Raw genomic sequence first — 16217 nt, forward strand, 5'->3', positions numbered from 1 at the left:
TACAGGTCAATCCATTCCTCAAAAAGTCAAACCTATCACATGATTGATGTTCCTGTTTCTTCCCCTTCCCGTCAAAGAAGGAAACACGCATCACTTTCCATTATTCTATTCTATCATGAAAAATCATGGGGACAAAAAAAATTAAAACAAAACAAAATGCATTCTCCACATGCTAGAGCAGTCATCATGTATCACTTACCTGCTTGTATGTGAGCATGTAACAAAGAGTCTGGACATCTCTGTGTTTTAGGAGTAAGGCCAGCTCGCACGACATTGTGCTGAAGTTTGCCATGCATTCGATGCACTCACCACTTATATAAGCATGTGGCTCATTTGGCCCAATCTCATGGCTTCACCGGGATTGAGTTTCATGTAGTTCGTACGAAGGCTGCTATGACCCCAATATCACTAGGATACTGCTTTTCTAACCTCAGCGCTAGTTTCTCCTTATCTGTCAACTCCCTCACCTGATTAAAACGTGAAACCGTTATTATTTATATATATATATATTAATATATACTGAATTGATTTTGAGGAACAATAACATGAAGTGAAAATAAATTTTCTTTTTAAGAAGTCATTGCAACTCGGACTGATGGATAGACTGATGGATATCGAAGGGTAGCTACAATAGTAAACAATTCAAAGGGAAAATAAACATACAATGATCAGACGACTTTCTTTCAAAAGTAATCACCCACCACCTGACTTTCTTTGATCAGACGACTTATCAATCTGCCTACTGATTCAGTGACTTCCTTTTTATCTGCGAACATGACCGGTAAAACACTGCCGCCAATTCACTGTTTTATAGTCTCTTTCGTTATCTTGATCAGTGAGTCCAAAGATTGGTAATATCTCTCCAAAGCCAACCAGTTCCATAACCTCAAGTACAGTACGAATCACACAACCTTCAGCTCCTGAGTAAAAATAACACCGAAGATTGCTTACTTGGTTCACTGATGACAATGCTCCAAAGACAAATAAAACAACATTTTTTATTTGCATGCCATCTACAAAAGGCCAGGTCCAGACATCGTGGAAACTCTTCGAATTACACAAAATGAAAGCCTGAATATGTAGTAAGATCAAAGCATATGTTATTACAACTTTTGAGTCATAAGTTAGATGAAGTATTATATATGCGAATATTCCAGAGGATAGCAGATTCCATAAGCTTTCAGAACATTATAAAAAAAAAAATTATAATTCACTGAAAGGAGAAAGAGAAGAAGACAAAAAGCATTGGATTCTCTTCTGTAATTCTATAGTCATATATGAATAACATTAAAATTCAGGAGCTCGAGTTTTGCTAATGTTTGAAACAAAAAATTTTCAACTCTCGTTTGAAAATGATGCTTCATGAACAGCCTAATATGTCAAACTTTCGGAATCATTTATCAACCAATAACACATATTTTTTTCTGAAAAAATTAACTTCCGCGAACCCAACCCCATATCATATATTACGGGCTCTAAATTGACTACTGTAAGAACAATAAAAGCTTGGAAAGTGATTACTCAAAAAACTCGTCAAGTGTAGTCAGATTGTAACTGAAGGTTTTGAATCTCAGACAATCAATAGTAGCTTAGACCTGCATGCTGATCTCAACCAATTTGTATATGCAAAGCGAGTTTTAAAAAAAATTAAAATAACAGCGGCAAAGCCAATATCGTTTACTCCTAATTTGTATATTTATAAACGATTGTCATTGATCTTTTCACATGTATTCTCCTCATCATTATTGGCCATCACTGGTACGCTCAGATAGAATCCTGTGAACAAGGAGTTACGAGATTAAATTGACTGTGAAAATCACAGAATGGTCCAAATTAAAATTTTATTAATTAAATCATCTAAAATAATTTAAAAAATCAAATTTTTAATATCTGTTTTTTTAAATTTTCTAATGTGATAAAGTCAACTGTGATTTTTCTTTGGCTTAAAAAAGAAAAAGAAAAAACCGTAAATTCCGCAAAAAATATTTTAAAAAAAAAAAACTTCTGTAACAACATTACGGAAGTCTACCCAACAAGGAGTTATTTTTCCAAAAAAGCAAAAACTGAAGTGCAAAACTACCGAATTTAAAAATGGATGATTAATCACCCAAAAACCAGAAGATTAAAATATTAATTTCTTAATAAATCCAAGCAGACTTTAAATTTTCCAATCACCATCAATAGCGATACTTTCTGACTTCTGAGAAAAGGCTCAAGATATTCCGACTCACTTATCTTATAGTTCATATGAAGGAATTAAGGATCAAACATAAGAAAACAAATTTCTCCGACAAACAGATAAAGAATTGTTTATGACAGCGTCACTGAATAACATATCAGTTTTTAATTTCCCCTGATACCCAAACTCAATGAAAGTAAAATAAAAGATTTGACGAAATACAATGAGTACCTCCAGAGAGATAAACCCACACAGAGCTTCAAACTCGGTCATTGCCAAAGCCATCTCAGGTTTGTGATTCCCGTCCTTATACAGATCAGGATACAATTTATGCAAAGTTCTGGCTAACTCTTTATCTGGATGAGCCTGTATGGACAACGCCTTTGCCACCGAGAGTACCTAAAACACAAAGAACCACCACAAGAAGTTCACAATTCAATACCATTCTTTAATTTCATATCTAGACCTCGAATTGGAGTTATCATTATACCTTGAACAAGAAAGGGAGATCACAGCCCCATTTTCCAAGAACCTTCTCGCCAAGAGCATTAGGATTCTTCGACAGCCACGACTTAAGGGTCATATTTTCATCACCAGAGAGCAGGAAAGATGGGCCAGAGTCATGCGTACCCATCCAAAACTCAGCGTAAGGCTTGTCGGGTTCGGGTTCGGATCCGGAATTCAGCGAAAAGAGCCTTGCGACTTGAGAGTCTCCGGCCAGTCGGCCCCAATCGTAGTTCTTAACGGAGCATCGGAGCATCAGAAGCTTATCCTCCGTTTCCATTATTGCGAGAACAGAAACTTCCACACGGAATTGCAAGGAAGTGAGGAATCGAACTTAAGGTGAGGGAATGGAGAAAAGGGAAGTGAATGCGAATTGCGAAGGTGGGTATGTGACCGTCCCCGCTTATGCTTGCTGCTATTTGAAGCGTTTGGGATGGCACCTCCAGGGACAGAGAGGAAGACGAAGAGAGAGAGAGAGATAACGACGAGTAAGGAAGACGTTAGAGAGAGAAAAAGAGAGGCAAGTGGGGTATGATTCTGTTTTTGCAGTTTCGTTTCTTATCCTCAAGCGAGTCGTTCTCGAAGAGCACGAAATTTCTCACTGGAAGGAAACTCAGGTTTTCATACTTTTTTAAAGCAGAGAAACTCATTTTTCTTCCAAATACGGCTGTAATAAATAAACGAAAATTTATATACTCCTCCGGTCCTTATTATAAGACCCAATTTGACTTTTTATTTGGTCCTAATTATAAGACCCAATCCATTTTCTCTCTTATATTTATGTATTTTTTTTCAAGATAATCCTTCTAATAATGATAGTTTTAGCCAATATACTTAATTAGCAAGGATATTTTAGGAATAACAACACTTATTTATTATAAATAACCAACTTAACTTACTTCCTTAATCTCCTCAAATAAGTCAATTGGGTCTTATAATTAGGACCGGAGGAGTATAATAAATTATATAAATAAACAATATATAAAAATAGGACCAGGAAAAAAACTTGGAAAAAAAGGGAAGTCATTGCATATAAGAAATAAGGTAGGAAATTTATGGGGGTTAAAATTTTTTAACATGCTAATTAAATATAATATAATAAAAATTCAAAGGTAGTTTTAAATTTTTTACATTAGGCAGCATAAAAATGCTTTTGCGGGCAACAAGCACGGGATGCTTTATGAATTTTCAAGTTAGTCATAGAATTATTATATTTATAAGGTCGAGTTAAAATTAAGAAAATAAATAAAACAAGTGAGTTTTGGGAAAAAGGGATTGTGACCCCAGAAAAGTTTGTTATGGAAGGCCAGCCACGTCTGATAGAGAGAGGCACGTGAAATGCATTATTTTAATGTGCCTGAAACGACAAAGTAGCGCTCCGTTTTCTCGTAAAGAGAACCGAAGCGGTGATGCTAAACGACGTCGTCACTTCAGGCGCCGCCCCGACCGCCTGGGAGTGGTTGCATTAGCCTAGCAGGCGCCCATAGCGTGACAGAGTGGGTCCCATTCCCCTTCCCGGCAACAGACAACAGAACCTGTTTAACGCGACATGGAGACTAGCATTAATTTCTGATAAGAGCTGCATAAAAACTCTAAAAAATAATTATTAAATTTTAAAATTTTAAATTAAAAATTATTATAAAAATATGCTGTTATTTACTTTTCAAGTGTATTATTTTTTTTACGAATATAATAATCAATACTGATTTAAAATATTAAAATTTAACAGTTATTTTTTTTAGATTTTTTCAACTCATTTTGAAAGGTCAAAGAACCTAGATAAATTGATTAATTATAATAAATATATGTTAATTTTTTAAACTACTTTTTTAATTACATATAGTATTGGAACTATTTTTTGATATAACTCTTAATAATTAATATATTTTTAAAAAATATTATAAATTTTAAAAAATTAATTAAAATTTTATATTTAGGATCAGATCTAATTTCGAGCTAAGTCTAATATTAACTACTGGATGCTTTGGATCAAAGCTTCTAAATCTAATATCATAAATTTTTATATTTCCGACCAAATTAAATATCAAACCAGTTGTTATATTAAAGATAGGTAATATTTCTTATATGATTTGACAATAACTTTTATATTCCCAAATTGTGATTACTAGTCAGTTGATGGTTGAAAATGTTACATTGCAAAATTTCAATGACAATAGCTTCTTTTCCTGGTGGAGAGCTTGGGGCCCTCTCTTTTTAGGTTGTGTGTACTCTGTTGGTTTTTGATTCAATAAAACGATATTTCTAGGCTGAATAAGAAAAAAAATCCAGGATGGAAAAGAATAATCTAACACAGTTAAAAAGACCCTGTGGGCAAGTCAATCTCAACAAAAACATGGGGCCAAGTCAATGTTTTAACGTAAAAAATGGTGTCAGCAAAAAGAGAAAATAATGTTAAGAGGACAAACTCCTAAAAATAGTAAATTTTTTTATTTTTAGAATTTAATTATAGTTAATTTAATAGGATTTTTTTAAAATATATTATTCTCTCTTCGACCTTTTTTTTTTTATGGATAAATAAAAAAAATGGAGTTTTATATTTAAAGTCAAATTAAATGTCAAATTAATTCTTATATTAGATACCAACTAATTCAGCTAGTAAAATGCCATTCTATCTTAACTTGTAACTCATTCTTGTATATCAAGAAAATTATTAAATTGACAAGATTTTCTAATTTTATTTTCATTAATTTTTTTTCTTTCTCTATATTTACAAACCGTCCTCATATCTCTCACTTCTTTCTCTCTTTTCAATGACTTATATTAAATATTAAATATACTACAATTGACTTGTATTTAGAATTAAATCTTTTTATTACATTTAAAACCAGAATGGTATTATTCAATGTTTATCTCATAGTACTATTTATAGAAAGAAGAAGAAAAATCAAAATATAACAATTAATGCACAGGAAATAAGAGGCCGGGTGGAGACGGGAAAGGTATAGGCGTCAAATACATCACAGTCATAAATTATGAGCTGATAACTAAGCCGGTGATGATAAGATAACATCAATTGTAATTGAGAGCGCATTGGACGTTGGACCCCTATCTCATGAGAATGACGCAGGGGTCGTTTTATCTGGAAAAAGAAGAAAAGGAAAAAAAACCATGTGTCTTTGATGAGATATGTATTTGCGTCATCTCATTTATAAATCATTTTTAATATATTTTTAAAAATAAAAATAAATAAATATGTAATCTCATTTTTAATCTTATTTCTCACCGATTAAAAAATATTCACTCCCATTCACGGTATAAGCTTCTTCTAAAACATGATTTAATCCAAAATATAAATCATTAATACTTATTTGTCAATTTTGTTTTTATAATTAATGATTAATGTAACTTTGTGTTTTTCTCGTTCCTTTACAATCTCATTTTATATGGGAAAAGTTTTTAAAAAATTAATTTTTAATTTAAAACAAATTTAATGAGCAAACTACTACTTTTTTTTTTTTGGTTCAAGGCATTGTGTCGGTAACTATCATGTTTTCTTTATACTGATAAATTAGTTAAAATGATTTTTATTTTTGCTAAAATATAGGTATCCTCCTATTAGAGGTAACCCTATTCTAGACATATCTTCCAATAAGAATTTAAATTTTAGTTCACCACGTTGTGAGGAACTAACTCTTTCTGTTAGACCTAACTCTTATTAGTTAGTTAAAATGATTTCTATCGTAGATGGGGACAACATTCCAATTGCACAGGCTGGTCAAGTCTATGGCCCAATGTTACGGGACAGACTACTATTGTGCAAATTTTCCAAAAACCCAAGGCATGGCAAAGCTTCTTAAGAGTTAAGAGGCCCTCAAAATATCTAGTTTCAAGTACTATACATGGTTCAAGTCCCAAAAAAAAGTACTATACATGGTGCTACAATCAAAACCTGTGATCTTGAGTCACATTGAATCATTGCTTAATAATTTAAATAGTTAATACCGTGAAAGTAACAACATAGTAATATTACCAAAAAAAGCTCTTAACATTAAAGGTAATTCTGTTCAAGACACTGTCAAGTATTCCTCCGATCCTTAATATAAGACTCATTTAACTAATTTGATTAGATTAAAGAAGTTAGATAAGTTAGTTAATAATAAAAAATGTGATACATTTTTCCTAAAACACCATAATCATCTTTCTTAATACCTTCTCTTTCTCTTTTACTTGGTTTTGAGAGAGTATTTATAGGAGTAATTTTGAAAAAATTGATAAATATGAGAAATGAGTCTTATATTTAGGATTAAAACTAACTCAGTAATTGAGTCTTTTATTAAGGACCAGAGGAGTATTAAATATGGATACCTCTCCCACTGAAAATTCAAATATTAATTCATTATAATCCCTTATGCTAAACCCAACCCCTCATTAGTTATCGTTTCATTATTGTGAATAGTGTTATTGATCTCCAATTTGCAGGCAATACAGCTTATATATAGTGATGTGATTTTTTAAGGACTTTGATGTCCTCATGACTTACATTTTAAACGTATATGACAAATAAAGTATTGCTCCGTCAGTTATTATAAGATTCTTTTAACTAAAATTATATGGTTTAAGAAAACAGTTAAAATTAGTTAAAAGCAATTAATACGTAGCAAATATAATTTTTTTCCAAATATACCCCTATATATAAATGAGCAAATGTGAGAAAGTAATGGTAAGATAAATGAAGAAAAAGAATGTATTAAATGCATTAAACTATGGATAAAATAGGTAATAATGCATTAAATATTCAGACAAACTCAAAAAAATCTTATAAAAAGAGACAAACCTAGTAAAAAAATTAGAACTTATAATAAGGACCAGGGAGAATATATGGCAATACGTCTTTTCTCTTTTTTAATTTACACGTGTCCGTATCCCACATTTACGCCAAAGTTTATACTTTCCAATCGAAAGTCTTTGTGATAAATGAAATGGTCTAGGTGTTCACTGATGGGCACATAATAAGCACAATGCATAACTATTTTGTTCATTGAATTTTAGTCGAACGAGTATAATTTTTGAAAAATTATTGTATTAAATTGAGATATATATAATAATTATTTTTTTATATTTATTATCCGTCTCTTTTTCTTATTACTTTATTTAGAAATACAAATAACATTTTTTTAATTTCATTTTTTTGACTTAAGTTTAATTTCATTTTTCATCAATTACTTTTTATTCTCTCTGCGTATCAAATATATACAACCCAGATGGCTGATTTGACGTTTTTAAAAAAAGATGTCTGAATTGATAATTACCGAGATAGTGAGAAATTTCATGACTTGTAAATTAGTAATTGATCAAACTAATTATTGGTAAACATATTAGCATATTGATGCACTTTCCAATGCGCAGAGAAAATGCACAGCACGGGACAATCTTTTTTTTTTTTTGACCTGGATACGCAACAGTCTTTTGAAACCATACAAAGCCCTAATGTAATTGAACAGCAATGCTTCTCTGTATGAAAAACAATGACTAATAATTAGAAAATTGACAAACAATGTCTTACAATGACCTATTTACAGTTAATAATAAGGTTAAATGCATAAACTGAAAAACACCACAAAAAGGTGGCTTCCATACGCAATGGTAATATTGTTCCAAACAATCTTGTTTTTATCATGTCTGATTTATTACCAGAAAAATGAATATCACACAAAATTTCATAAAACTGGAAATTTCCATGGGTTTTGTTGGACTGGGCTGGGCCCAAGATGGATTAAAATGCATAGATTGGCCCAAATGTTAGATTTGAGCTAAGCTAAAGGTCGCTATGTTGGTTCAAGTATGCCTATCAACATGGTACCAAAACAAAAAAAAAGTATGCCTATCAACATTCTCCTTATAAAGGACCTAAGGAATTTACTATTTAAAGGACAAACGATAATTTCCAGTAACTTTGAGAGAGAAATCTTGCAAGAGGGCCTAGAAGTTGTTTGTTCTGCTGTTTCCTCCTGGCATCAACTTCTGCAGTTGCATTTTGGGATTCTTCAGGAGCTGACGTCGTCTTAGTGACATGTTTATGTATGTGTAGCAGTCTTCAAGACCGTAAATTCAATACTAAAAATAAAAGAAGAAAAAACATGGTGGGGTTTTGCAATTCTGATTGAGGAGTGGAGGAGAGTAAGCGACGGCAACTGGGTTTCTGTGAAAAGGCTCACAAAGACGATATGGTTAGGGTTGGGTAACTTATTGGGTGATTTTGAAAAGGATTAGAAATTTTGAAAGATGAAATATGAAATGAAAATTTGAAGGGAAAAGTGAAGGAAACTAGCATCTCAGAGAGGAAAGACTTTATTGGCACATTTAAAAACATGTGTGGACGCAAGAATCAAAACAACTATGAGTGAGTCACTTATTTAATCGAGAAGAGATTTCAGAACATTAATGACAGAGAATAAATTGCAGTGCAAGTTTGATAACCTGTTGTAAAAATTCTTAAAAAGAATTTTAAGAATGATGACGCAAAAGCTCTTGATGTGCAGCAATAATATGTAAGCTCCATGACGTAGTTTACATTTGATTGATTGATATTTGATAATTTGATCGTTTATCATCAGCATGGTAAAAATCAAAACTTCAATTACTTGCTAGAAGGCATTAAACCTCATAGCTAGGACAGTTACTTAAATTCGTATTTACCTTGTTGATATTTGAGTTTCAATAACAAGTCTTGCAAGAAGTAAATTGAAACCCACCAGTATAGTCAATCTCCTAACCAATGTAAATCTATGATTTGAAAATTATCATAGACTTTTATTCCTAAAAAAAAAAAAAAAAAGAGAAAATGATCATAGACTAAAGTCTCAACATTTTGACATTTACAAGAAATTCCTCTCACTTTATTAGTCTTCCATGCTAGTGGAGGAAAACATTTGTCAAAACATGGTTATTGTGCTGGAGTGAGGCCTTGAGCAATTTGATACCCTAGTAGGGGACAAAAAAAAAAAAAAAACAACAGTAGTCAGCGTACTTACATAAATAATTATCAATGACAAATTAAGATAGAAAAATCCTAATTAAATTCAATTAAAAAACTAAAATTCAGATTTGAGCACACACTGTTAGCAAATTTCTCTTTAGGCTAAGAAAAGGAATTCGGCAGAATTTTGTTAAATGACCATATTGCCCCTCACTTTTTTTTCACCTCTTTTTTCCCTCAAAGCCACGTCAGAATTTATGCTTGAATTTCTATTTTGGTTTTTCATCAGTTGGATTTAATTGGGATTTTCCCAATTAATTAGATCAATAAAACATAATTATTTTCAAGTCAAATACCATAGTATCTCTACTTTCAACTTACCTCGTCAGTCCCCAGCTCAACGACCCTTTTTTGTATGCCACTAACATCTTCAATGTTGAACTTTTCCAGTAGGGTGAAGTAATAAATGGGAGACATGGGCTGAACTTCAAGATCATCCATCACCATGTAAGTCCCAGCTCCTCCACCCTTACTAGAAGAAGAATCTGTCATCACTTCCCTAGCCTTCTTAGTAACAAATTGCAATGTAACTGCCATTTCACGGTTGCAAGATGGACATAAAGTTCCTTCTGAGTTTGTAACAAAATTCTCACAGCGCTTTGGGCACATGTACAAAGTTGAAGGCAGAAGACATCCAGAGACAGCAGCAATTGGCTTCAGCAAAAGGTCAATATCTCTGTTTGGATTTACCATATAATAATCATTGAGATTCTGAATGCTTTTATAGAATTTGCCTAATGAACCCACCATGCCTTCATTGGTAATGAGACTTGTGAATGTACCGATAGGCATGCGATACAGGTTGAAGAGTAAGTCGATAAAATCCTGGGTTGCTTCAGCAAACAGAACTCTTTCAGTATTTGTGTCTATCAGAAGCTTTAAGCTAACCTTTTTGGGCGATGATGAGGATGAAGACATTGCGGAGGGCCGATTTGATTGCTTTCTATATTGTCTGCACAAAGGAAAAAAAAAAGAACTAATCTTTTTATTTATGATTATAAATTATGAGCACGAATTAATAGCATGAATAACTGGTAATAACTAAGCTAACCATCTGTCAAAACGAAATAGATCCCCTAAAGTATTATATGTGGAATGACTGAAAAGAAACGGGATGAATAATACAGAGATCCAACTTTATGTTTCTGTATCTCTCTATTTAACTTTAATAAGGTGCTCAAGGGGATCAAAATTCAGTCAAGACAAGATATCAGTTCAATCTATTTATAGTAATAATAATTATTTAGACAAGTTTGTTTTTCATCTGAAAGAAAGATTATCTTGGTTTTTTTCTGAGTTATTCTCGGAAGTATCTCCTTTCTCTTTTTCTCTGACTGCTATCTGCCAGCTTTTTCTTCTAGAAACCTCTAATTTGAGAAAGAATTACGACAAGAAGTCTAAAACGATTCGAATTTTATCAAGAAACGGACTTAAAAAAGAACAGCAAATATTCAGAGCAGGGGCGCAGCAGAAAGAAAATGATAACAATAGGAATGACAAGAATGACAAGTAGCGTGTATCGCAATCGATTTGTGTGTTCTAATTTAATCAGACTAAAAAGAAGCAGCAAATCTTCACTCCCTTTTTGAGTCTTGACGACGATTCAACCCACATTGTTCAAACATCATATCGAAAAATGTATCGCAATCGATTTGTATGTTCTAATTGAATCGCATGTCAGTATTTAGAGAGTTTGACGAAAGAAAGACAAGAACAGATTGAAAAAGAACAGAGAGATGATCGGACCTTTCAGGTTCGACGGCGTCGATCGTCTTCGTCAGTCACTAAGCTTGAGATCGTCGGAGAAATGGAGATGAAGTTTGGATTCAACGGGAGGACTGCCCTTAAATAGGAAACAAGAATCATGGAAATTTTTTTTTTTTGGGGTGCTTTTCAATTCTTTTTCGCCCTCAATTTTCCCGCGTAATTCTGGTATTTCTGTCGAGCGAGCACGTGGGCTGATGGGTGGCTGATCATGAGGGTTATAATGGCCTCATGACCATTTTACCCTTCAGCTTTTCTTTTTTTTTTTTCTTTTGGCAATTTCGTCCTTTGCTTAATATGCTGAAATTATGAAATAATTTCTAGAAATCAATCCTTACCATATCGTTAAGACTTTCTTCCTCAATTAGCTTCTTTAGACCATAAGGTAATTTCTAACATTTTCGGAATAAAATTTTTGAGGTTTTATTACCTTCACAAAGGTTTCAAAACTAAAGATATTACAATACACATTTTATTATATTTTATTGCAGAAGAAACAAGTTATATTTGATATATAAATACTTAATAAATATAAGCAACTTGATTTAAATGTTGTTCATATATATATGCATATGAATATATTATATTTTATTGCAGAAGAAAGAAGTTATTTTTTTTATGTGCAAAACAAAAAGGGATTTAAAAAAATTAAAGGATTATTTCGTTTTTGATAGTTATTTATTTAATCAGTGAATAGGAACATACTCTGGATTATAATTGAGGGCAGTACTGTCTTATTTTTTGTAAGAACTTAAAACCCCAATTTGTATTCTTTTTATATTATGCAGAAATGCAGATATTAAAACAACTGAATATTTTCACTTATCACGTATTCAACAGTAACTCTTATTATGAACACTTTAATTTAGAGCCTATGCTTTTTCCTTTTGTTGGCTTGCTGAATGACCAAAGAAACAATATCCAAGTTTAATTTAATTTATTTACTTTTTATATATCTATAATTAAATTGTTGGGGAAAAAATCTATAATTAACACCTTTTGTTTTGGCAGCCATAAGTGACTGGTCATATTATCGCGTCCCTAAATAGCGACGCCTCGTGTTGCTTTGGATTTAATAAATAAAATGATATTTAAATTTAAATTAATTAAAAATAATCAGAAGAATTTGAAGTTCATTGCATTAGCAGTGTAAAGAAACAATAACCCTATTATCTGGTCAAATAGAAGCTTTAAAAACACCACAAATAATTAACGTAACACAAAGCAATTTTGTGATATTAATATACCAACGAAAACTATTACATCATCGATCAAAAGCAATGCTGTGATATTAATCTGTTGGGTGAATGCCCGGTGATGAACTAATAATCAAAATAACTTCAAGGGTAACACTAAGATAATGTAAATAATTCTATTTGCAAAAACTTAACTCCTAGGGCAAACATCGAGTCCTAATAATGTTTCAAGGACCTTCTCGCTCTCGTACTCCTCCTCCTTTAATTTATCGCCACTCGCTTTCATATTTCTGAGCAAAACACTCGTCAAAACATTCTTGCATTGGAGGGAGGCCTGCAATAGTTGGATGCCCTACCAAAAACATGGGAAATAATAACAACATTAAAAAAAAAAAATTCAACTAAACTAGTTTCAATGAAAAATAAATACACACACACACACAAGTTTGCACACGTGCGCGTGGGGTGCAGCGGGCTTGTTTTTGGGTGCTCATCAAGAGTAATAAGCACCCATTAAAATAATTGTTTTTTAAAAGATAAAGTAAAAAGGAAATTAAATATGGATAATCGGAACGGGTCTAGATTCCCAAACCCATTCCTCCTTTTGTGTGTGTGAACTTTATTCCAACTCAAAAACATGAACAAGAAAGCGAGGGTACTTTTAAATCTCACCTGATCCATCCCCAAGTGAACGATCTTTTCTTGCAAAGAAGCAATGTCATTGATGTTGTACTTAGAGAGTGAAGTGATAGTAGAAATGGCAGACAAAGGAAAAACTTGTAAATTGTCCATCACAACATAAGTCACAACCCCTTTCAATTCACAAATCCACCCTCACTACCAAAAGAACCTGTCACCGCTGTATTATTCTTGCCAACATAATTTGATGGCCCGATCGATAATTCGCTTGGCCGGCCGGCGTTGGCCGGTAGAAGATAGCCGAAGTTTAATGAACTAGTGGTTGGGTTGAGCAAAGCGTCTTTGTCTTGCTTTGGATTCAACAAGTAAGCATCTTTAAGATTCTCAACACTTTCATAGAGTTCCGCCATGCAACCCATCATGCCATGCTTGGTTAAGATCCTTATGATTGATCCAAGCGGTAAACGAAGCCGATTGAAAAGGAAGTCTATGAACTCCTTTGAAGCTTCTGCGAAGATAACCCTTTTGTGAAATAATGATTTTATTCTTTTTATTTAGCTGATAATGGTCATAAATTTCTGAAATAGCTCTACAATAGCAACGTCCTTTTACAAGTAACAAAGATGTGTGATGACTGAAATGTCTATATATAAAAAATTCTAATAATAATGCATTGGGAATTTAGTTTTAATTTTGAGAATTCTCCATATTTTTGACTAAGGAATTATTCTTTCGTATTAGTATTGATAAATTCCTTCTACGACTAGAAAATGAAGTACATTATTGGTGTCCTGAGTATTCAAGTTATTACACATCTTTTCTAGTTTTCAAAAAAGACCTAGCTAGTGCTTTAAATTAGTTTAAATAATAAATAAACGAATAAGTTTGATAAATGTGTTTGAAAATTTTAGAATTATAAATAAATCAAATTTATATATTTTAAGTTAATATTTGAAAATTGAAACTTAATTTTGTATCTATTAGCATAGGAAAATTTGCCAAGTTTATAACATAGTTAAAATTTAGTATATATGCCTTAAAAGAGTTTTAATTTTGGCCAACTAAAGTCTTTAAAATATTGTCAGATAATGTTTAATTTAAATATAGGGGTTACTCTTAGTCTGAAATTAGTTTAGTACTATGATTTACCCTATTTTTGATATGAAAGAAATGGAGGAGGGAAAGGGAGAAGATGAAAACTTTTAATGGCTTTAATTTGAAATTTTCAAAAATGAGATTATATAATTTTAATAAAGATAGGATGTAAGATAAAAGAGTACGAAAAATATGTAAAAAAATAAAAGAGTAAAAAAATTAATTACAAGCTTTTAACCCTCACTACTTCAATGCTTCAAAACAAATCCATTAAAATTTTCTGTCCCCTCCGCTCTGCATCCCTTATATCAAACACACCCTTGATTACAAATTAACTAGTGAACGAATGGAAATAAAACATTAAAAATAAAGGGTAGATTTGATTAACATAATTTTTTGGTTCGAAGAAGGAATGGTTTTTGCAATGAAGATAACTAGGAAAGGTTAATATATTTTAATAAAAAATTTTAAAAATGAATTTATAACTATACGACTATATAGCATGGTTTCATGGATTTTCAGCCACCCTACTTAAACTTTTCATTCTTTGCTTGTAATTGAGATCTAATGGATGTTGATGATACACTGCAACTGATCAGGTTGTCAATTGAGATCTAATGGTATTTCAATTTTAAGATGACTGAATTAAACATATTTGTCACAAATATATTTCCTCCTATATTTACTATAAGGACTTGGCATGTATATTTCACAATATGACATGCATGTTGTGTTTGAAATATTAATTTTTTCCTACTTAGCCAATATTTTTAACTATTACAAAACATCCTAACTAATTAATTTCTAACTTATGATTTTTATTGCAGCCAATATTGATGTTTCACAAGAAATAACTAATTTTAAATGACTTTCGTATGAAAAGTAGTTAATTGTTGGGGCTCATTAAAAAAACTGAAGGGAGTTCTTTTGGCGACAAGGGACATCAGAGTCGGATGAGAAGAAATAAAAGATTCATTTTGCAATACATTGGATGGAGTTGAGTAGCAAGCTAATGGTTTGGACATGAAATTCCAGTAAGGATTTGATCATTTCTATGAAATATTTTAAAGGAAGCAAGTCCAATAAAGGAGATAGGAGTATTATCCAAGAAACATTTAGATCATTTATTTACATATTCATCATCAATAATCACCCTCTTGATTGTGAGGCTATTTGGTTTGCATCTTGATTAGTATATTAACCCTGTAAATCCTCCAAAAAAAAAAAAACAATATTATAACCTAGACTTGTTCCCATTCCTCTCTAAATTTAATGTATAACCAATAAACATAACCTGTATATCATAACCTAAACCTATATGACTAATGAAAGATATATATAACTTGCTATAAATTTTTATATATTTTATTTTTTTGTTGGTAATGATGGTATTGATATTGATCTTTTATAAAGAAATTTTAGTCACTAAAAATGTAACAAAAATTTATGAACAAAACACATCTATGAACACAGAGCATGGTTGTGTTAAACTAAAATTTTAACTCATAAGCGGACAAATTTTTTGTGTTTTATATAGAGTTTGAAGAATGAGCTACACTTTATCATTAATTGCGAATAATATATTTTGCTATAACATTATATATATTGAAATTGATAGATTGATAATCATATTTTTCTTGGTTGGCAGATTTTTTTTTTAAAAAAAGATAATCATATTTTTCCAAGGCAGGTATATGTAATAAAAGTTGTACATATATCTTATAAAAACCAAATAAAACAAAATCTTTATACTTTCGTGCAATTCTTACATTAATATTGTGTGTGTGTCTAAAAATTAGAACAATAATTGTTGGGAAAAAAAGAAAATCAGATTAAAAAAAAA

At 31.6% G+C, this 16217-nt stretch overlaps 2 protein-coding genes across 2 annotated transcripts; both read right to left on the reverse strand.

Annotated features, from left to right (window-relative positions):
• Positions 1–1746: 1746 nt before the first annotated feature.
• On the reverse strand, positions 1747–3146 carry LOC114759499 (mannose-6-phosphate isomerase 1-like). The gene is made up of 3 exons (XM_028948676.1): positions 2670–3146; positions 2411–2578; positions 1747–1776 (listed from the first exon to the last, which is right to left on the reverse strand). The coding sequence occupies exons 1-3, from the start codon at positions 2961–2963 to the stop codon at positions 1765–1767; spliced, it is 474 nt and encodes a 157-aa protein (XP_028804509.1). The 5' UTR covers positions 2964–3146; the 3' UTR covers positions 1747–1764.
• A 967-nt stretch (positions 3147–4113) lies between these two features.
• Positions 4114–10598, reverse strand: LOC114759494 (uncharacterized). Its single transcript, XM_028948672.1, has 2 exons — positions 10002–10598; positions 4114–4218 (listed from the first exon to the last, which is right to left on the reverse strand). Exons 1-2 carry the CDS (start codon positions 10596–10598, stop codon positions 4114–4116), a joined length of 702 nt encoding a protein of 233 aa, XP_028804505.1.
• Positions 10599–16217: the final 5619 nt, after the last annotated feature.

Source organism: Neltuma alba, unplaced genomic scaffold (assembly GCF_004799145.2).
Source record: "Neltuma alba isolate B1F8T4 unplaced genomic scaffold, ASM479914v2 tig00010855_pilon, whole genome shotgun sequence".
Lineage (NCBI taxonomy): Eukaryota > Viridiplantae > Streptophyta > Magnoliopsida > Fabales > Fabaceae > Neltuma > Neltuma alba.